Source organism: Carassius carassius, chromosome 7, assembly GCF_963082965.1.
Source record: "Carassius carassius chromosome 7, fCarCar2.1, whole genome shotgun sequence".
Taxonomy (NCBI): domain Eukaryota; kingdom Metazoa; phylum Chordata; class Actinopteri; order Cypriniformes; family Cyprinidae; genus Carassius; species Carassius carassius.
In genome coordinates this window covers 36,232,260-36,254,736 of record NC_081761.1, presented here as the reverse complement: position 1 = coordinate 36,254,736, position 22,477 = coordinate 36,232,260, and the positions used below count along the sequence as shown (strand labels likewise).

The window sequence follows — 22,477 nt, the reverse complement described above, 5'->3', positions numbered from 1 at the left end:
AACTTTTTTTTCTGTACTTTCACTTTTTCTCCAGCTTCTGTATTACTTTAGTTTCCCTTCAAAACATGCTGTTATACTGTGGGTATTGTTGATTCATAAAGTTGTTATCCTGAATAATTAAACATTCGATACATGTTGTTCAGGTTTTGGTACAGAGATGAGCCGAATGATCGAGGTGGAACTGAGGACTGTATTGAGCTGTTGCCTTTACATGCTGCACAGAACAACTGGAATGATTACCCTTGCTCATCAAAGAGAAAAGGTGTTTGTGAGAAATAACGTTTATCCTGTCTTCACTTACGAAAAAGTAGTATACTTCAAGTTTATTTTCTAATGGCGCTTTTCCACTACACAGTACCAGCTCGCCTCGGCTCGCCTCGACTCTGCTCTGTTTGTAAAAGTTGTACCTGTACCGGCTTCCAGGTACTTTTTTTCGTACCACCTCCGGCGAGGTTCCAAGCGAGCTGAGGCGATACTATAATGTGACGTGAAAACACAGCAGACTGCTGATTGTTCAGAGCGAATCGTCACTATTCACTGCGTCATCAAACTCTCCTGTTTTTTTCAGCAGTGTTTCGTTTTGCTGCCCTCAGCCTCTCCTGAAACAACGTTTGTCTTCTTGCTGTGAGAAACAGCCACATCCCGAGGATCAAAAAACAACATGCACTCGATTTCCTCCATTGTCCTGTGTGTGTGGGTAGCGGGTGTGTGTCGCGTAGAAGATTACGTCACTGCAGTTTGCTGCAGCGTCGCTATGACAACCAGGTACTATTGTGGAGGTACTATCTGCAATGGAAAACGGAGCGAAAAGCGAGCCGAGCCGAGTCGAGTCGAGTCGAGTCGAGTCGAGTCGAGTCGAGCTGGTACTGGTAATGGAAAAGCGCCATAAGTATACTTAAGTAAAGTTCAAGTATAGTGTTCCAGTAGTATACTTGTAAGTGTACTGTTTCAATACTCCTTGGGACTAAATTGGCCCATTTTTTGTAAATAAAAGTATACTTAAAAGTATAACAGTACCAAACTTTGAGTACTCAACTAGTTTACCTCTATGTTTGTAGTGTGTACTGCAATTATACTAAAAGTGAACTTATAGGTATACTGATAGTTTACTAATTAAATACTTTGTACACAAGTGTAGTCTCAGTAAACTACTAATTCAGTAGTTTTATACTTCAAGTATACTCATAAGTTTTCTTTAAGTGAACTTTACATCATACTTTAAGTATACTACTATGTCCCTATTTAGGTTTTAATGCATATATATTTTGTTGCATGAATATATGAACATACAAAACATCCAAAGAAAGAACAGGGTATCTGCTTGTAAACAAAAACATTTTATTCAAGCTTCATGCATTATTTTTTAAACACTTGAATGTGTTTCATAAAAATAAATAAATAAAGAAATAACATTTTGAACAAAAAGCTGAAGACTATGAATTGGATTCAGAATAATAATCAAAATGTAGATGGAGTCGATCAACACAAGCTTGACTGTAATTATTACCTCTTCATCGGTCAAAATTCTATTCCATAGCGTTAAAGTTTTGAGGCTGTTTCATGTCAGATGATCGTGTTGCATGTGTTAGTATCCGGTGTTTCCTTTTTCTTCTTCATTTGTTTTTTTTTTTTTTTTTTTGAAAATCTGTGCAGAAGATGTGTACTAGCGCCCTCTACCGTATAATAATGAAAACATAGATTCTAGGAGTATAGCTGAGAAGTACATAAAAAGTAAAATAAAAGCATACTTACCTATTTTAAGTTCAAAAGAAGTATATTAATAGAACACTTGAATAAAATTGTGAACGCATAATTTCTGATTGAATCCTTGCCTTTTGAAACACTGTCAGCTGATGTCAAAATTTGTTAGAGCTGAAATGTAAAAATTAAACACCTTTACTTAATTTACTATTTTACTATGTATCGTTATTTTCTTATTGATAAAATAAACTTCTGTTCGTCATGGTGTTTATCAGGGTGATCTGAGACCCCAATCATGTGATTTGAGGTTGAGATGCCCATCAGTGTAGTAGTAAGTAACAGATCTGCACACCGAATAAGCTCCCATTCAAAAATGTTTTTTTATTAGTGACGTTTCGGGCCTCACATGGCCCTTCCTCAGACTAACAGGAAGTGTACAAACAGTTACCCTTTTAAAGTCTGTATCATGTGACCCCACCATCACACAAATTAGATACATCCATCAACATACATTGATATTTACATATTTATACATCGTGTCCAGCAAGGATTAAGAATTATATATTTAAATATTTACATATTGATTCCCACTGTTACATTGTCTAACATATAGAAATTCAAAGAGACTATATGTATTACCATTCATAAAGACTATCCGTACGTCAAGACAAAAAACATAGAGAATCAAAAAGCATTTTTGAAAAATCCATATTAAGGTAAAAGTCAGATGGGGATTCGGACAATTTTCAAACTTGATCAGACAAGTAAAAAAGCATCTGTTATAAACTCAGCATTTCATTATTTATATACAGAGGACCAAGTTATTCAAAGAGACTATACCTATAAATCAAGAGACTGTAGAGAAAACAGCAAAGTAGAGAATCAAAAAACCATATTGTTATTTAAATCATCCATTAATTTAGAAAAGGTCTAATATCAAAATCCTCATTGAGGCCTCTGGGAGCTAAAGTGTTTAATGTGTAAATCCAGAAAAGTTCCCTTTTTAAAAGCAAATTATCCACATTACCACCCCTTCGAGGACATTTGATATTCTCAATTCCCACATATTTTAAACTAGATACATTGTGTTTGGCATTCATGAAGTGTAAAGCCACAGGGCTAGATGTCACACCATTTCTAATCGCACTACGATGTTCTGAGATTCTAGTTTTTAATGCTCTAGTGGTCTTGCCTATGTATGATAGTCCACAAGCGCATGTCAACATATAAATTACATTCATAGTAGAGCATGTGATTATCTCTTTTAGTTTTATAAGTAAAGTGGCATTGTTGGCATCTTCCACAAGGGTAGTTACCTGTAGGTAGATCGTTTAAGAAATGAGCGGTAATCAAAGAAGGTACATCAGCTCGTACTAATCTATTACGTAGATTAGCTGTTTTTTTAAATACCACTCGAGGAGGATATTGAAAACAGGATTGTAATGCTGGATCTGTATTAAGAATGTGCCAATGTTGTTTTATGGTACCCTCTATAGCTTTAGCTACCGGTGAGTACTGAATGGCACAAACTATTCTATTCTCATCCCTCCTGATCTTTTTTTTTTTTAAACAGTCTGAGTGGTGTTACATTCTCAAAACGTGTTGATGCCTCATCTATCCAGGATTCCTTATATCCCCTTTCTGTAAAACGTTTTTTCAAAATCGATCCCTGACGCATAAAATCATCATCAGAACTACAGATTCGTCTGATCCTATTAAATTGAGAGATAGGTAAATTTATTTTAAGGTGAATAGGATGGTATGACTCACCATGAAATATGGAATTTCTGTCTGTGGGTTTTCGATAGAGATCAGTTTTCAACCTGTTATTCTCCTTAACAATCAAAATGTCCAGAAAGTTTATTTTTTCTTTATCCGATGCAATAGTGAATTTCAAATGTTCATTCTTGGAATTAACAAAGGAAAAAAATTCTTCTAACAGTTTTTCAGATCCTGTCCACAAGAAAAATATATCGTCGAGGTATCTCCTCCAGACTGATATGTGGTCCAGGTAAGGATTTACTTGAGGGTTGTAGATACTTTCCTGTTCAAACAGTCCAACATATAAAGAAGCAAAGCTGGGTGACATTTTTGACCCCATCGCGACACCCGAGATCTGAAGAAAAAAGTCATTGTCATATAGAAAGGCATTAGATGTCAGTACCTCTTTAGTCAACTCCAACAAACATTGGGTACTAGGAATAGTCTCAGATCTGGAATTTAAAAAAGTCTGTGTAGCCCGTAATCCCTCTTCAAAAGGCACATTGGTATACAGGGATTCGATATCCATTGTCACCAGTAGATCGGATTCAGCAACTTTTTCGATTGACTTGATAACTTTTAAAAAATCCATAGAGTCTCTTGTATAAGAGGGTAATGTCATAACCAAAGGTTGTAGAGAATGGTCAATGAAGGCAGATATCTTTTCTGTCAGTGAGCCCATGGCTGATATAATAGGTCTTCCTGGAGGTATATCTGTGAATGTTTTATGAATTTGTGGTAGAATATAGAGCACTGGAATAATCGGAAATTCAACCTTCATGAAAGCATGTTCCTGTTTGGTAATCATATCCCTTTTTAAACAGCTGTCCAGGAGGTTATGGATTCGTTTTTTAAATTAATCTGTTGGATTAGAGTTCAATTGTTGATAAAAAGTTGTATTAGCCAGTTCTCTTCGTATTTCCTGATCATATGTATTCCGATCCAGTACAACAATTGCTCCTCCTTTATCAGCACTTTGAATCACCACAGATTTGTCATCTTGTAAAATTTTAAGTGCATCTCTTTGTTCTTTATTTAAATTATCTGCTACTTTATATTCTCTTTTATTCTTTAAAATTGTAGCAACATCCCTTTCCACCAACCTACAATAGGTGTCTAGTGAAGAATTCCTGTATTTAGGTGGAATAAAGGTCGATTTACCTTTAAGACGGTAGGTTTTTTTAGAGGCAAAGGTCTCGGGGATGTGTTCAACATAATCAAGTGTGGGGTCCGTCTCCATATTTCGCACATTAACCTCCGGTATTGATGGACTTTTGAACCATTCTTTCAGTCTTAAGTTACAGTAAAATTTCTGTAGATCAATAACAGTGTTAAATTCATTCACTCCAGTAGATGGTACAAAAGAAAGACCTCTACTCAATGCTGTATATGTGGTAGGAGATAAGGGCTTACTGGATAAATTAATCACATTTTGTACCTGGGGTTCCGTCTGCTTCTCAGGAGCCGGCTTCCGTATTCCACGTCTGCACCTCCTCTTGTATTCTTTTTTCTTACATGTGTTTCATTCGTGCCTCCTAAAAAACCCTCCGAGTTCGTGCTTGTGTAATCCGTCTCCAATGATGATGAGCTAGCATACGTTCGATCTTGTTTATGATAGCGTGACAGTTTTGGTCTCGTATCCGGCCGGTCTGTCGCAGGTGATCGCCATCTATAGAGATGCCAAACAGATCACTGACTAATTTTTTCTGCAAACATCAAACTATTTGCATCGTCAAAACAGGAAGTCAAATAAACACATGGCAAGGTATTTATTTGGATAAGGAGCTTTAAGGTTTGTGCTGATTTTCAATGAAAGAGCTGCTGACGACTGAGCATGACTCTTCCAGTGACTTGAAGAAATATAATTTATGTGGTGATAGTTTGAGTACCTGAGTGGGCTGCTTATTTAGAATGACAAGATGGCACCGCAGAGTCCGTTCGCCCTCCAGGTCGCTCCACTTAGATTGCGTTTTTATTTACTTTTTTACCTTCTTTTGCTTTCTCATTTTAAACACATAACCTCTGTCCTGATCACCTATGACAAAGGAACACTTTTGGACATTGGACACCGCTTCACTAACTTGTTTCAGGACACTTTATCACTCAATCCATCGTGGCAATCTGAGATTCTCCGGATGCCTAGATGAACAATAGCCACCTGAATAACCACTCAAGGCGACAGGTCAAGAACCACCGGGGGAAATGCACTGGGATTCGCAACAGATTGAGAAAAAGAACACACAGCTCTCCTCTTCTCTGTGGGTTTGAGTCTTGTGCCAGCAATACCACATCTGAGGTGCCCTTGAGCAAGGCACCAACCCCCGAACTGCTCCTCGGGTGCCGCAGCATAAATGGCTGCCCACTGCTCCGGGTGTGTGTTCATGGTGTGTGTGTGTGTGTGTGTGTGTGTGTGTGTGTGTGTTCACTGCTGTGTGTTTGCACTTTGGATGGGTTAAATGCAGAACACAAATTCTGAGTATGGGTCACCACACTTTCACTTTCACTACCGAGCATTCTGCTCGCCAATGTCCACTCTCTGGAGAATAAGATGGACAATCTTAGAGCCAGGATAAATTTACAACTGGACATTAGGTACTGTAACATCCTTTGTTTGTCTGAAACATGGCTCACACCCTTTGTCCCGGACACTGCTGTAACTCCGTCTGAAAACTTCTCTGTTTTACGGATGGACAGGACAGCCGAGGCCGGTAAAGTCAAAGGTGGAGGAGTCTGTTTCATGATTAACAAGAAATGGTGTGACCCCAGCAATATTTCAACTCTGTGCTCCTGCTCGCCTCATCTGGAACATTTATCCATTATTTGCCATCCGTTCTATCTGCCCCAGGAGTTCTCAACGACCATCGTTATTGCAGTTTACATCCCACCACAAGCAGACAGCGGCTTGACTTTGTCTGAGCTTCACGACATCAACAAACATCCTGACGCTGCTATTATCATCACTGGAGACTTTAACAAAGGCAACCTCAGGCAAGTTATGCCTTATTTTTATCAACATGTATCCTGTCCATCTAGAGGACCGAATGCACTGGATCATTGTTACACTCAGTTTAAGAATGCCTAAAAAGCTCACTCACTACCGGCTTTCGGCAAATCAGATCATGCCGCCATTTTCCACATGCCAGATTATATACAAAGGCTCATGCAAGAACCCCCGGTGCAGAGGGTGGTGACGTGTTGGTCCGTCTACTAAGAAGACATGCTACAGATGGCTCTTGAGGACGAAGACTGGGACATTTTTCAGGGCAAGCTCATCTGACGTCAGCGAGTTCACGGATCTAGCATTAAGCTTTGTTAACATGCTAGCCAAACAAGAAACTGAAACAATAACTATAAGGACCTTCTCAAATCAGAAACTGTGGGTGGACAGAACAATCCGTGCAGCAGTAAACGAACGCACTGCTGCTTACAACGCCGGTCTTCTGTTGAGAAACATGAATGAGTACAAAGCATCGTGCTATGCTCTCCAATGCGCAGTAAGAGCTACCAAACACAGATACAGGGAACGAATGGAGTCTCATTTTCAGCTCAATGACTCCCAACGCATGTGGAAGGGACTAAGGACCATCTGTGCCTTTGGAAATAAATCCTCTGCAGAAGTGAGAGCAGATCTGTGGCTAGCTAAAGAGCTAAACTCTCTCTACAGCCGATTTGAAAGGAATCTACACAGCACGGGTCTGCAGATCAGCGCATCAGGAAGCAGCAGTCAGAGCAGCGATAATCATGTGATCACCGTGTCAGAGGATGAGGTTCGGAGGGCTCTAAAGTGAGTGAAAGTCAGAAAAGCAGCTTGACCCGATGGGATTTCTGGCCATGTTCTAAGGTCTTGTACTGGTTTGATTACATCCATCTTTAATGAGTCTCTTGCTGCATTGGTGGTTCCCACCTCTTTCAAAAAATCTTTCATCATCCCTGTGTCTAAGAACAATAAACTCTCTTGTCTGAAAGACTATCGTCCAGTTTCCCTCACATCAATAGCCATGAAGGTCTCCGAGGGACTGGTTAAAAACTACATCTGCTTCTCCATCCCGGATACTTTGGACCTTCTTCAGTTTACTTATCACCCCAACAGATCCTCTGATGATGCCATCTCTCACCTCCTGCACTCTTCCCTCACGCACATCGACAGCAATTACAGGAACTATATAAGGCTGCTATTTACCGACTATAGCTCAGCTTTCAACTCTCTCTATACACATGACTGCATGTCTTCGCACAGTTCCACATCTACTATCAAATTTGCTGATGATACTGTAGTTCTGGGCCTCATTTGCAAAAAAATAATGAGTCCGCATACTTGAATGAGGTAGAGATACTAACATCATGGTGCCAGGACAATTGTCTCTATCTGAATGTGAGCAAAAGTAAAGAGCTGATTTTTGACTTCAGGAAGAGACAGCAGCAGCCCTATACTCCTCTTATGATCAGTGGGAACCCTGTGGAGAGGGTGAGCAGCTTCAAGTCTACAGTATACATCTTTTTATATTTTATTCTTATATTTTTATTGTTATATTATCATTATTTCATAGCTATATTTATGTATATTTTCATCTGTGTTATATTCTTTAATAATTGCACTGTCCATGGAGAGGACCTCACTCACGTTTCACTGCTGGTTATATATGCTCTATATAATTGTGTATGTGACTAATAAAAATCTTGAATCTTGAATCTTATTTGCATTGGCTCGCCTTGCATAAGGTTCTTTTGCAATGTTATCCTCACATGAAATAAAAAAGTAAGCATGCGGTTTACACAAATAAACTACATTATTAACATTATTGGTGATGGTCACTGATACTAGTAGTAATTTATAGGAAAGCAAAAATAACACACTTGCCACATAGCACATTTATTAGTGATATTTACAGCTTACTTGATACATTTATAACTCAGATGATCGCAAACACCAATGAATACATCAGAGCAGATATTCATGAATAGAAGCTTAGTTACATTCATGAACACAAGGATGCTTTGTATTTAGGCCTATACAATATATATATATATATATATATAAGTTATAAAAATATATGGATATATATTCATGAACAGAGAATAGCCTATCACTGTTTTGTCTAATCATTCACTTTTTGCGTTTGTCAACCCCAGGGGATTAAAAGCAGTTTCAATACAAGACGTATAGTAGCGCCTTGCCTGATGCACACAATTTAAACAGTATCATTTCCCAATAATTTTAAATAAATCATCAACATCTAAACCTCTGTATCATATGATCCTCAACAGTGGTGACAATAATTATTCATGCTACAGTGCATGATGGGAGTTTTTACTATGTTGTTACCCAGCATGCACTTCAACATGAAGCATTTTATTGATTGTCACCATTGTTGAGATTCATATGCTGGGTCATGATGTCTGTGCGTCTTAGTAGGACAAGGTTTAAAAAAAATGTATATTCATTACATGCTTTAGATTTCAAATTAATTCATTATAACTATTAAACCAACGGTTCATATGCATGTGGCAGCTCCACAAGGTAGATTATTTAAAAACTGAACATATGTTGAATGAAAGAAAATTGTTTTAGGAAATAAACAGGCTGATGCCTAATAATTCCTTCACCAGCTAGTAGCAGTTTTCTGCACAGCACTGATTGCACTGCTTTATAACAGCACATGTACTTTTGCAGAGAAATCTCTAACTCAAGAAGCCAAAGGTCAAGAGCCCAATTGAAGCAAACAATGATCTCCATGATGGTGGTATAATTTTAACCAATAAAACATCTGATCCTCTGTAATTCTCAATAACAGCAGGTGTTCATCACTAATACACAATCATCATTTATTAGTCTCTTAATTATCTCATTGACTTTAACTCTTTGAGGACTTGGGAGTTGACTTAAGACTTGTTTGTGACTTAAAAGGAATGGCTTGGTTCCTCCTCTGGTGAAATCAGCTGCTGAGTTCATGGGTGGAAAAAAGAAATATGGCAGGACTTTTACTTTCTGAACCCTGGACTTTACACCTTTGATTGTAATATACCTGCTTGTTTTACACTCATTGACCACCAGGTGGTATTGTGAACAAATTAAGTTTCCAGAAGTTAACACTTTTGTGAACCACTTGACTGAAAATCATAGTGCTTCATGGTGCTTCATCTTTCCATCACTACTGACAAGTCAAGTGTCAAATTGCACAACAAAAGCCAACACTTACCACCATTATGGTGACATCAAACCAAACTATTACTTTTAAACAGACATCAACATCCACATCTAAACATCTGCTTAAATCTTAATTAGAATGTTAGGGGATAGTGTTCTAAAAATGTTATTAATAAACATTTTAGAATGTTTTTAGAGAATATTATCCTATCTTTTGAGAGAATGTTCTGGGAACAACAATAAAACTACCCGCTAAAAACATTGTTAGAACAATCCATGGGAATGTTCTTAGAACATTTTTAGAACAAAAAAAAATTCTAGCTGGGATATAAAGTCCCAAAGTCGCAATTGTCTTAGTATTTTTTTTTTACTCTGTGAGGTCAAAAAGTTGAGAAATTAAATTGAGAACGCTCTCGGATATCATTGAGTCATAACCATTAAATAACAATGTACTCACATTCAGAAAAGCGGACATCTTCTACAACTAAAATGGTTTTCCTCCAGTAAACACTAGAGGGAATCATTTCACACAAAACATTTGGTAACAAGAATTGGATGTGCATTCATTTTGCAATGACAATATTAGTTAAAGGAGCTGTATGAACAGGTTGTGTTTGTGTGAAAGAGTGTGTCTGTGTGAATAAGACAGTTTGCTCAACACATCCATGCTGATCACGTTTCATTGTTAGACTAAGAGAGAGAGAGAGAGAGAGAGAGAGAGCAAACACACAAGTAGTGATGATGAGAGCATACAAACAGAGTGATGAGAAAGCACTGAAACAAATCCAGTGTTTCCTTTAACATGTGTTTATGTGTTTTCAACCATCACTACATGAAAGTGTGAGTTTAGCCTATAAAGTACAAACACACATTAGTGACAGGCCAGATAAAAATACTATAAAAGAGTAAGAACAACATGGAATAAAACTATAAAATGAATATGTTTCTGAAAAAAATCAACCTAAAGATTAGATCTACAAAAGGGCAAAATATTGTAGTTTTTACCGAGAATATGGATTGATAAAGTGGATATTATAGTGTCAATAGGCCAGTAAACGTCATGTAGGTCACACCAAACACACACACAGATCAGGAAGTTGTGAGCTAGTTGGCGGAACTGGCTGTTTGATGTGAGGATGTGTGTGTGCAGAAGTGTGTGTGTCGATACACGTTAATAAAGGATTTAATGACTTCAGTCTGCTGACGCCCTGAACACCACTGAATGGGCCCTAACATTCAAGTGCATCATGGGCTCCAGGATAAAGTAAGAATCTCGCCGTTTTCTGTCGATTTCTCTCCATTTGCTCACTTTGTGGTCTACTGCTTACTTCCTGTTCCTCACTCTGTCATTCTCTGATGCGAGTCTTTCTATCATGTCACAACTGAATGAAAAAACACATACAAAAACAGCAACATTTGGGGAGTTTTAAGTTGACATCTGCAGGAGAACAGATGGAGAGTTTGCACACTTTTCCACGCAGAAGCACCATCTCTCCCTGCTTCATTTCAGCCGGCTTGCGAAAATGCATAGCATCCTCAAAACGGCCTTAAGTCTGAATGTCACTGAATTAGAAAAATGTCAGCTCAAGCACCTCAATGCACTTTTCTCCATCAGTCTCAGTGTGTTTGAATCAGCTGCGGTTCTGGTCATTTCTTATAGATGTATGAAGTCAGTTTTCAAGTTCACACAGGTGTGGAGAATCATATTGAGTATCAACATGTAACCGTCTTCAACATTACATCTGATGGTTTCTCATCTCTTGGGAGTGAAAAATAAAGAATATGATTTCTTACAACTCAATTGCGAATGGAGTCCAATTTATTATTTTTTTTTTCTGAGAAACAACAGATCTGCCAAAACCTGCGATTAAAGATCTCAATTTGAACAGTTATCTTCACATTCTTGATAGTTTGTCATTTAAAAATCTCCTTTGGTTGGTTTTAGCAGACAAACATGCCGTTAGGATCATGTCATTTGCATAACTCTATTTTAGACAGACGGCCGAGCTCATAACTGGAAATATGTTCTGTTGATGTGCTTCTAATTTAGTAGTCAACCACATCCTGCTCCACCAATGAAGCGCAGAAGAACAGCAGAAAATGATTCAGAGCCGATCGCATTCAGTTGCTGGTCATTCTTACAATGTTAATGCTTCACACATCAGATGAGTGTAATATTTTTGGGCAGTTTTGTTATGGTGACTGTTTTGTTCATGATTTTGTTGTTCTCAGAGAAAACCCTGAAAAAACATTCTACTGGTTCTTTCAAGCTTCATGCCCAATTGCCAGAGATAAAGGTGGGTACCACACACACACTGACTCCATGATGTAATAAACACACACTCTGAGAATGGCTCATCCTGTCACATGGCTAAACTAGAAAAACCACACATCAGGGCAGATACACACTCATCAGAATGAGAAAATTCAGAGGAACTAATTAGTATGCTGTGATCTGCTAATGGGTGAAAGGAAGCACACTGACAGTCTGAAGAGAGATGGGACTGACAGGTTCTGTGTGAGGTCTGGCTGAGCCGGACTGGTTACCCTGTGTGGCTAACTTTGACCTGACTTTAACCACATCCTCTAGTTGATAAAATGAACTGGTGTGACTGACTTGACGCGAGTGTGTTTTCTATGTGAGTAGATCCTGCCGTGCTGTTTCAGTTCCCTGAAGACTTTAATGATGAGGTTAGTACTCGAGGATCACTGTGGCTCTTTCCTTCTGTTTTCATTTGAAGAGTTCATTTGCAAAAACAGATTACTCAGTTTTTAACCATCATGTTTTTTCATTGTGCACTCCGATCAATCTCGATCAAACTGCATTTGGGTTATTTTGATTAAGTAAAAATAACAAAAAAATACAGCTAACACAATCAAAAAATAAAAACATGGTAATATCATAAAAAACATGAATTTTTAAAGATTTTTTTTTTTTTTTTGCAAATGAACAACTATAAATAAACACTATAAATAATCAGTTGCATTAACAAATCGATGCACAAATAAATAAGTCAAGCTTTTGCTTACCACAATGTACTAGTTACATTTTAGAATTGGGGAAAATTATAATAAAATAAATAAATAAATATAAAAATAAATAAATAAATAAATAAAACATTTCTCAAATAAATACTTGCATAAATAAATGCATGAATAAAACAAATCCACAAATAAATTGAATAACCTAAATAAATAAAATAAATAGCTTCTGCTATTCATAATGTAATAGCTAAGTTTTAAGAAAAAGGAGAAGTTATAAATAATACATTACATTTTATCTTTTATCAAAACATTATAACCATGTCCACTACTGCAGCAACTTTGCTTTTCAGGCAATGGCACTGAGGCCACTTGGCATTAATGGTAAATAATAGTATTACAGGGAACAACATACAGACAGACATTGTTTTAGCCTTTCTAAACTGATGTATAACGGTGATAGCAATAGTTTAACACATTAACATAAATATAAAAGAGTTTAGAACAATAAATAAGGACAGATTTAAAATAGAGAAACTCTGGAGGGTGTCCACAATCCAAAAATCCCATTCAGGAATTAAATACCCACTTTTCATCATCCAATAAAGTCTTGTTTCTTTCCTTTTACTTCAGAAATATCTCACATTAAGCAAGGAAATGGTTTGTGAAGGAATATTTGCACGGATATTAATTTTGAGGTGACTTCTCAGCAGGTGCACTCTAAAAAAAACACATTCTTTACTGGCATTGATGATTTCATGAAGAACATTTAACATCCACTGAAACTTTCCATTCTGCAAACGGTTCTTTATAGAATCGAAAATGATTCTTCAATGGTAGCGCTGTGAAAGCCTTGTTATGGAAACTGTATTTGATGGCTTTTCTTCTATTCTCAAAAGGAGTCTCTGCAGTGCCTGCCTCGCTTCTGCTTCCCTTATGACATAGAGAGGTGAAAACTACTCATTCATTATTAAAGATGGTTGCTCAAGCCTTTTTACTGTTTATAACTGATTAACTGAGGCTGGTCGGGTGGTTGGCAGGGTGAAGGACACTGTTGCCGTGCAGCACTTCACATTCGTCCTGACCGATCTGGAAGGATGCCAGCGCTTTGGTTTCTGCAGACTCACGTCCAGCTCTCAGACCTGCTTGTGCATCCTCAGGTCTCCAAATACACCCCAAAATAAATGACTGATGAATGATTCTCATTGATGAAGCCCCTTTATTTATTCACAGTCTGCTTCTCATGCCACAATCATTTTCTTTTAGTTTTCAGGTCTCATTATAAATGTACACTTTATACGTTTGAATAGTCAGCTGTAACTGCACATAAAACTCTTTACCAACTATCTGCCATGACTATAAAGAGCAGTTTCTCTCTCAACACAGTTATTTGCCCTGGTTTGAGGTCTTCTACAAACTTCTGAATAACCTAGCCGACTACTCAACGAAAGGACAGGTATGATTTTAACAGTCTCCTGATGATCTACATTTAAAAAAAGTCATTTATCTAATACCATTTCATTCATTTGAATGCCCTGCCAGACCAAGGAGATGAAAGAGCTGCTCTCGGCCCTCTACAAACACCCCGTGCCTCTGGTCAATGGCTCCATCACGCTGCAGATGGTAAGTGCTCATTGGCTAGTGGAAGTTCCGTTTATGACATCACGTGTGACATCACAATCAGGTTGATGTGTTCTTCACTGAGGAAGGAAAGCTAATGATTGGAAGCCATATGTCTGGAATCTGTGGACACGCCCCTAAAGGGGAGGAGTCGGAGGGGGTGAGTCCCCGATCCGCAATAAAACCAGCCGACCGGACTAAACCTTTACTCCAGCTTCTAATAAATCCTAATACCATCCATAATGTGAAATCCAATTAACCCAGTGTCCAAAACTAACCCTGGATCTCTAACAACGCTTAACTAAAACTTAATTAAAAATATGAATAACAAAGAATTCAACCTAAGAACCTTGAGATCAGACTAAATCGGAAGGCCTCACTGTCAAGTTGATATTTTCTGGATTAATGTTTCCTCCCCATCAGGTCCCGTACTTTATCGCACCAGATCCCAAAGCCCTGCCCTCTATTCCAGAGAGTGTGAGTTTTTCTATTGCTTCCCATTCATTTTTCTTTGTTTATGTTACTACTGGTCCAAAAAAAAAACATCAAAAAATACTTTTAAATGTACTTCTGATTTATTTGATCAGAAAATACGGTATATTGGTAATATTGTGAAACATTATTTCAATATGAAATAATAGGTTTTTTTTATCATTTATACCTGAATTTTCTGCATCTTTACTCCTGACTTTAGTGTCACGTGATCCTTAAAAAAAAATTAGTCTAATATCACGGTTTCCACAAAAATATTAAGCAGCACAATCATTATTATTATTTTTTTTTTTTAGATTAATAATAATCAGGAATGTTTCTTGAGCAGCAAATCTGCATATTAGAGGGATCTTTGAAGGATCATGTGACACTGAAGACTGGAGTAATGATGCTGACAATACATTTCACAAAATATTTTTTTTTCCCCAATGTTTGACTGGTATGTCTGTCTGTGAATCAGAGGAACCTGACGGAGCTGGTGGTGGCGGTGGATGTGGGAAACCTGTTGCAGCTCTACGCCAGCATGTTATTTGAGAGACGGATCCTCATTTACTGCAGCAAACTCAGCACTGTGAGTTCAGCATGCCTTTGTGAATCAGAACTGAGACAGCTTTTGCAACTCTTGCAACAGTAGGGCATGAGTTTGATTCCTAACAAAATGCAAGCACTGAAATGCATACAGTAGCTTGAATACAGTGTAATTCACTTTGGATAAAATCACATCATTCCATTTACAAACGGTTATTTCAAGTGCTTTATGCCACAACAAGCACATTACAAATCATTGCTTTTATGTCCATTTGGAAACTGCATACGTACTGTGCACAAACACACTGTGGTGTGGTGTTTCACACCAACCAAACAAACCAAAAATGGTTGAATGGATTTGCTTCCTTGTCTCAAACCCTAGTGTGAAAATGCCGTAACACCTACTGTAACTAGGAGTGGCATAATGAATCTACACAAGACAAATCACAGTTTGTGTCCCAACCAGCTGCACCACATTGTTTGGTTTCAATTCCAAAAATCAATTAAATGTGCTCTGATTGGCTGAGAATTTGTCATTTGATGTGGCATGCTCCTCTTTCACTGAGGGCAGATAAGTCACTTGACACTAAGAATGTCTTGTGTTGCATCTAGTCAGGAGGCAGCTTCATTAAAACATGCACCAGACTTCAATTAACAGTTGTGTGTGTGTGTTTTCAGCTGACGGCCTGCATACACGCGTGTAATGGGATGCTGTACCCCATGTACTGGCAGCACATCTTCATCCCAGTGCTGCCTCCTCATCTGCTGGACTACTGCTGGTGAGACGTGATATTATTCCTACATAAAAAATAACCTAACTTAATAAAAGGAATACATTTCTTTTTATTCTTTCTTTTCTTTTATTTATTCTTTTTTTAAACAAATTATTATGTATTGTGCTTAAGAATGACAACTTTTAAATTAAAGGGGTTAAAAACCACCAAGGCTAGAAAAATGTCTTCAAAGAATAAGACATGCTAACAAAAAATCCAGACAGACGCTCGCTGACGATGCTTGGTGTGGCCTTAAAACAGTGCAGATGCAACCTGTCCTGTGTGAATCCTTCCTAATTTCATGTCACATTTACCGTTTTTAGTGCTCCGATGCCGTACCTCATTGGAATTCACTCTAGCCTGGCAGAGGTATGACACTTCCCTCGTCCCATGGTTTTCTTTCACAGCGGCACCTAGCCACAAACACTCACCCTGCGGCTCTGTCTGTGTGTTTGTGTGCGGCAGAGAGTGAGGAGTCGAGCTCTGGAGGACGTGGTCATACTGAACGTGGACACCAACACCCTGGAGTCGCCCCACGAGGACCTGAAAAAGATCCCGGCTGATGTGGTGAGACTCTTTGCCTACGCGCAGATCTCTGACTCACGGAGGATGAAGGTTTACGGTGAACTCTGTCGCTGCAGGTTGCGGGACTGAAGGTCAGGCTGAAGAGACAGGCGGCATCTCCCGGGTCAGGGGTCGCACACGCTTTCCTCCGAGCCCAGGCTCTGCTGTTCGGAGGATACAGAGATGCCTTACAGTCGCCTGCTGTGAGTGACACACATTCACGTTAAAAAACATTACCTAGAGCTTTATAAAAGCTTACTCTCTCGTATGTTGAAGGAAGGGCCGGTGGTCTTCTGCAATGAGCTGTTTCTCAGTCACAAGTCTCAAAGCATGCGGGAGTTTCTGGAGAGCGCGGTTCACCTGCAGTGTTTCAAAGAGGTAACAGCAAACACATAAACGCAACATCCGCAGTTATCATGAGGCAAGACACTACAGACGAAAGCTTTTTTTATTTCATCCAGTGTCAATTCTGAGGGCTGCTTTGCTTCTATGAGAATATCTTCTTTCAGAGTGGGGGAAAATACACATTTACTTTTTCTATTTGTATCTGCAGATTTAAACTAAAGTTCATATATTTAAAGGCTTTTTTTCTCAAAATGCAACAGAGAACAAACAGGGTTATTAGTAGTAACTAAAACTAAAACCATGAAAACATTTTTATCCTTTCTCATTTTAGTTGAACTTCAAGAACTAAAATAACTAAAACTGGAATAAAAATGGGCAGTGCTTTATTTTATGGTCCTTGTTGTATATGTTACATGCACTTACTATAATGATAACAATAAATTATGAATCATTGCATGAAACTAACCCTAACCATATAGTAACTACAAGTAGCTGATTAATATTACGTAGTCCTTTAATATATAATTATATAGTAACAAGAACACAAAAAAGTGTAAGCTGAAAATTTTAGAACTACAAATTTATGTATAAATTAATACAAATGAAAGAAACACTCAACAAAATTTTGAAAACTTTTACTAAAACATGAAAAAAATATGAAAATCCAAAAACCTAATCATAAATTATCAAATAAAACCTAATTTAATAATTGTATTAAAAATAAATTCTTAATTAAGATTATAATTGATAAAATTTGTATTTCATAATATAATAATAATAATAATAATAATAGGTTTTTATAGAGGAATGTGTTCATATATCATTCACCTGATTTATATCACTTGTTTTTTTTTTTGATAGTTTTTAAAAAGTGATTAAAAGTGATACCGAAAATCCCCCTTTTAAAATCCTTTAATATGAAGAGTTAATGAAACAAGAATTGTGAGCCCGGACATATTAAATGCTCATATTTATGTTCTGGAAATGTGTGCAAATTGGAACACATTAAATTAGATAGTGCTTCATTTGCATATTTAAACATTTCAAAAATCTTGTAAACAATCGTTCTAATGTGTTAAGAAGAATTTAATGAAAAAGTATGGTGAAATATTTTAGTTAATTCCACCTACAACAAAAACATCATCTTCTCATCCTAACATCATTCCAAACCAATTTGTCTACCTTTTTCTTGCAGAGGTTGTTTTTCATAGAGATGTTTTGAAGAATGTTCACGCTACTGAATGAGGTCTAATGATGTTAACCAATGGCATTTAGTGCCTTCCCAGTCTTAAACATGCAGAAAAACAAATGGCATTTAAGTTTCACAATGGAGGAATTTAAGAATAACCGTGGCACAGCTGTATTGTTTCTCACATTATAATGTCATATTGTTCTCAGTTTATTGATGGCCGGCTGAAAATGCTTGACCAGGGCAAAGAGCTGGATGACGTGTTTGAGGAAGAGGTGCTTCAGTGTGGTGCTTCATCTGGTGCGTGTTTACGTTCATCACAGAATCAGACTTGTTTGTTAGTTTGATCATTTTAACACCCTTCTGTTTGTGATCCCTCCCAGGTGGCTCTAAACTGCGACGGCAGTGGGTGGGAAATTTAAAGGTACATTTTACTCATACAGGAAATATAACTCTGGAAGACAACCATACTATTCTTATGATATCTGCAGTATGCATACAGTGCACATTTTTTTCAGTATATACATTTACGTACATGTTCTTGTACAGTAATGTTCAGTTTACAGCAGAGCATGCTTGACCCTCCATTTCCTGTCAGACAAATAAACTAGAATGGACATCAAATATGTTTTTTTTTTCTTTATAACTCATAATTAACTTACAAAAGTTGTTTTTACACAAAACTAGATTAAAAAAGCTACTTTCTCTTTGCACAGAAAGGGGGTGGAGCTCTGATTGTGACATGGAAGACTACAGCGAGCAAAGCAGTGAGTATTTAGACATTACTGTTCAAAAGATTGGGCTCGCTAAGATTTTTTTTTTTTATGCTTTTGAAAGAAGCATTTTCTCTGCTCACTAAAAAGCTGCATTTACAGTATCTGATAAGAAAAAAAAAGAAAAAAAAACTTGGTAAAAGAGTACTATTGTTAAATATAATTACAATTTGAAAGACTGTACAAATTACCATACCAAAAAGGAAAACATTTATTTAAAATAGATACATTTTAAATGTCTTTACTGTAAGTTTTCATTTAGTCTGTGCTGAATAAAACCATTGATTCCTTAAAAATAATTCTAAATTTTATGTTTAACATAAATCGTATGTTTAACAATCGTATTAACTTGTAATGTGCTGTTGTGAATTATTAAATATTACATGAATACTTTCTTGCATGACATAATACTCTTTATATCTCAGACCAAATACCACAGATTGGGGCTGAAAAACCTCCTCTCATCAAAGGTGAGTTTATATTCCTTATATTGCATACGTTTCCTCTGTGTGTACTAAATATGTGATTTAACATACATTTCTGTCTGTTAATGTTTCAGGACCAAAGTGAAGCTCATATGCTACAGAGGGGCGGGTCTGTGTGTGAACCGCACACATATCGCCTCATCCAATCAGACTGCCTTCAGAATCGTCTACCAATCACACAGCACTTTGGCAGGGTGAGTCACACCTGAGGGCATCCAAACTAACACAGAAATGATATTTATAAAGCAAAACATACTGTATATTATCGGTCAGAAGTCTGGGGTCGGTTTTTGAAAGAAGTATCTTCTGCTCACCCAGGCTGCATTAATTTGATTTGTATTTTATTTTTTATTCAATAAAATGAGCAATATTGTGGAATATTATTACAATTTCAAAGAACTGTTTTCTGTGTGAATATATTGTAAAATATAATTTATTCCTGTGATCAAAGCTGAATTGTCAGCAACTTTACTCCAGGCTTCAGTGTCACATGATCCTTCAAACCATTCTAATATTTTGATTTAGCGCTCAAGAAATTTCTGATTATTATCAATGTTGGAAACAGTTGTGTTGCTTCATATTTTTGTGGAAACCCTGATGTATTTCAGAATTCTTTGATGAATAAAAAAAATCTTAAAATGAACAGCATTTATGAGAGACATAAATATTTTATAACATTATAAATGTCTTCACTTTTGATCAATTTAATGCAACCTTGTTGAACATTAGCTCTTTTTTGAATTTACTGACTACTATATACTGTGTACTGGATTAATGAATATAATTCATGCAGTTTTGCTCCACCTTGTGTCCAACCACAATACAACACATTCACTTTACTTTGTAATGGTTCGTTTTTCAATACTCTCTATGCTACTTTGTTTCTCAGTCTCGACCACGCCGGCCGACACGCAAGCATCCCAGCCACCAGGGCAATGAACAACAGACAGAGGATGACAACACCAGCTATGAGGACAGGTGAGATGAGAGGACACAGATGCATGGATGACCTGGTGGTTTATGTTTTTTTTTTTTTTTTAACAATGCATTTCCCTGTTTAGTGTAACAGAAAGTCCTGAGCAGTGCTCTGGCACCAGCGACTTACAGGAAGAGGATGATCTCTCTCTCTTGGCTGACCCAGAGGAGATGGACCTGCTCGGTGAGATCTTCGACACACTGAGTTCCCAGAGCTCCAGAGAGCCAGGTTTACTGTACGGCACACGCAGCCTCGACCTCTTCAGCTCTGACAGCAGTGACTTCATCTCACATGTAAGGCCTGGATCCTCTCACACATTACATCTTAACAGTGCTGGACTGCGCCGTATAAAGTTTCAAGCCAGAACTTTTAATATATATATATATTACAAAACAAAATTACTTAATTCAAATAAATGTGACATATAAATATATAAATTAGACTGAATCAATTAACAAGATAATTGTAGCAACATTATTGTACCATAACTTTGGATAAAAAGTCATGTGGCTTTCAACAGCATAATAAGGGTTATTTTAAAGTCCAACCTTTTATTTCCAAAATGTTTTTTTTTTCTCTAAAAGGTTAAGTAAAGGAAGCCATTAGTGTTATACCATAAGGGTTAAATACTTAATGACTCAAATGCAAAGTAATAATTTCAAACATAATTAAGGTGAACTGAGGAAATAAGATGGCTTTGCTGCACGAAAACAACATGAACAAGAAAGTGTTCACTAATTAACTGAATTAGTGTCAGTCTTACCTGACTGCTGTTTTTTTGAAAACTTTTTGAAATGGTGGGAAAGGCCACACTCTCACAATTTATTTTCTCTTTCAGAAGAGTCTGGCCAATCCAAGTCAGGAGAGTCTAAGTCTCTCATTTGGAAACAGCGAAAGTCTCGTGAGCTGGGAGGAGGAGCTCGAGGAGGGGCCTGCTGGGGAGGGGGAGGAGCCTGATGTCCTGATTGACAGGCCAGGAAATGAGATTAGAGAATTAGAGAAGGACTTGACCGAGTTAGGGGAAAATCTGTGTTCAGATCTACAAATTCTAGAAGAAGCTTCTCTGGATCCCGAAGTGGGTTCTCAGGAGCAGCGAAAGGACAGCTGGCCAAAAAATTATGGACAAATGAATGGATCAATGGAGGAAAGCTTGGAAACCGAGACAGTAGTTACAGAGAGGACAGCGATGCAACCTGACAAAGAACTTCAGAAAGAGCTTAAGACGACAAATGCTTTTGGCCCAAATGGACCAACAAATGAAGGAAATACCTCAGCAGTTTCTCACAATGTAAAGATAGACAAAAAAGAAGAGCTAGATAAGAAGAGCACTGAACCTCTATCACCAAACATTTCGTCTACCGTAGCTCTGTTCCAGTCCTCGGCTGACTCTTCTGGTTCCCGAGGGTGGGATAAATCTCTAAAAGCTCCCATCAGGTCCCACAAAATCAATGTGGGATCAATGACGGGCCTGAAGACTGAAGTACAATGTCTGAAATCGCCTGTTTCATCAACACCAGAAGAACAAACCCAGGCTCCCATTAAGGTCTCAGAGCTGAAGAAGAGATTTGAACATTAGATCACCACGAATCAAGCATACTGAAGCGAAAACTATACTGAAAAGACTTTTTAAGATTGTCAATTACAAGTCTAATGAAACAACACTTGAACCCCATTTTGATTCTGGTGAGGCAACATTTCCGAGTCAAGTTCGATAGGCGTTTCATACTGAACTTTGAGATTGTGGAAGTTTATTTGTCTCATGTACCTGTTGGTTAAAACTTAATGCTGACATCAGTTAATAAAGTCAATTTAAACGCAATGCAAGATTTTCCACTTGCATTAAAGTAAATCAGGTTGATTTTACCTTTCATTGTAGCTAAATGCAGTATGTTATTAAAATAAACTGATAAATGCACCAATTCTGACCAATAAAGAAAGTCCGGTACTTTTTTTATCCAAATGTATTTAATCATTTATAAAAAATAAATAAAATAAATACCCTTATCAGAGATTGCAAAGCACCATGCTGCTCACTCAGAGCAAATATTGACACAGCCAAAACCAAAAACTCTCGAATGAAACTGGGGACAAGGTTGTTAACTCACAGATGCATTTTAATTAATCATACACAGTCACTTCATCA

At 37.4% G+C, this 22,477-nt stretch overlaps 1 protein-coding gene across 2 annotated transcripts; it reads left to right on the top strand.

Moving 5' to 3' along the window:
* Nucleotides 1-10,715: 10,715 nt before the first annotated feature.
* Nucleotides 10,716-22,288, top strand: LOC132144092 (DENN domain-containing protein 1B-like). 2 transcript variants are annotated; one of them, XM_059554832.1, is made up of 23 exons: nucleotides 10,716-10,871; nucleotides 11,840-11,904; nucleotides 12,255-12,298; nucleotides 13,489-13,538; nucleotides 13,630-13,749; nucleotides 13,976-14,045; nucleotides 14,132-14,212; nucleotides 14,295-14,369; nucleotides 14,633-14,686; nucleotides 15,162-15,272; nucleotides 15,908-16,008; nucleotides 16,326-16,371; nucleotides 16,468-16,569; nucleotides 16,644-16,769; nucleotides 16,843-16,944; nucleotides 18,310-18,400; nucleotides 18,484-18,524; nucleotides 18,817-18,867; nucleotides 19,299-19,343; nucleotides 19,433-19,552; nucleotides 20,248-20,336; nucleotides 20,420-20,627; nucleotides 21,173-22,288. In XM_059554832.1, the coding sequence occupies exons 1-23, from the start codon at nucleotides 10,855-10,857 to the stop codon at nucleotides 21,908-21,910; spliced, it is 2,547 nt and encodes an 848-aa protein (XP_059410815.1). In that variant the 5' UTR covers nucleotides 10,716-10,854; the 3' UTR covers nucleotides 21,911-22,288. The 2 variants fall into 2 exon arrangements, with proteins under 2 accessions (XP_059410815.1, XP_059410816.1); XM_059554833.1 differs by lacking the exon at nucleotides 14,295-14,369.
* The last annotated feature ends 189 nt before the right edge of the window (nucleotides 22,289-22,477 follow it).

Excerpts from the sequence above, each read along its gene's own strand:
- LOC132144092 (XM_059554832.1), top strand. Across the intron at positions 16,570-16,643 it reads AAAAGATCCCGGCTGATGTG|GTTGCGGGACTGAAGGTCAG; the intron begins GTGAGACTCTTT and ends CTGTCGCTGCAG. Across the intron at positions 20,337-20,419 it reads AACACCAGCTATGAGGACAG|TGTAACAGAAAGTCCTGAGC; the intron begins GTGAGATGAGAG and ends TTCCCTGTTTAG.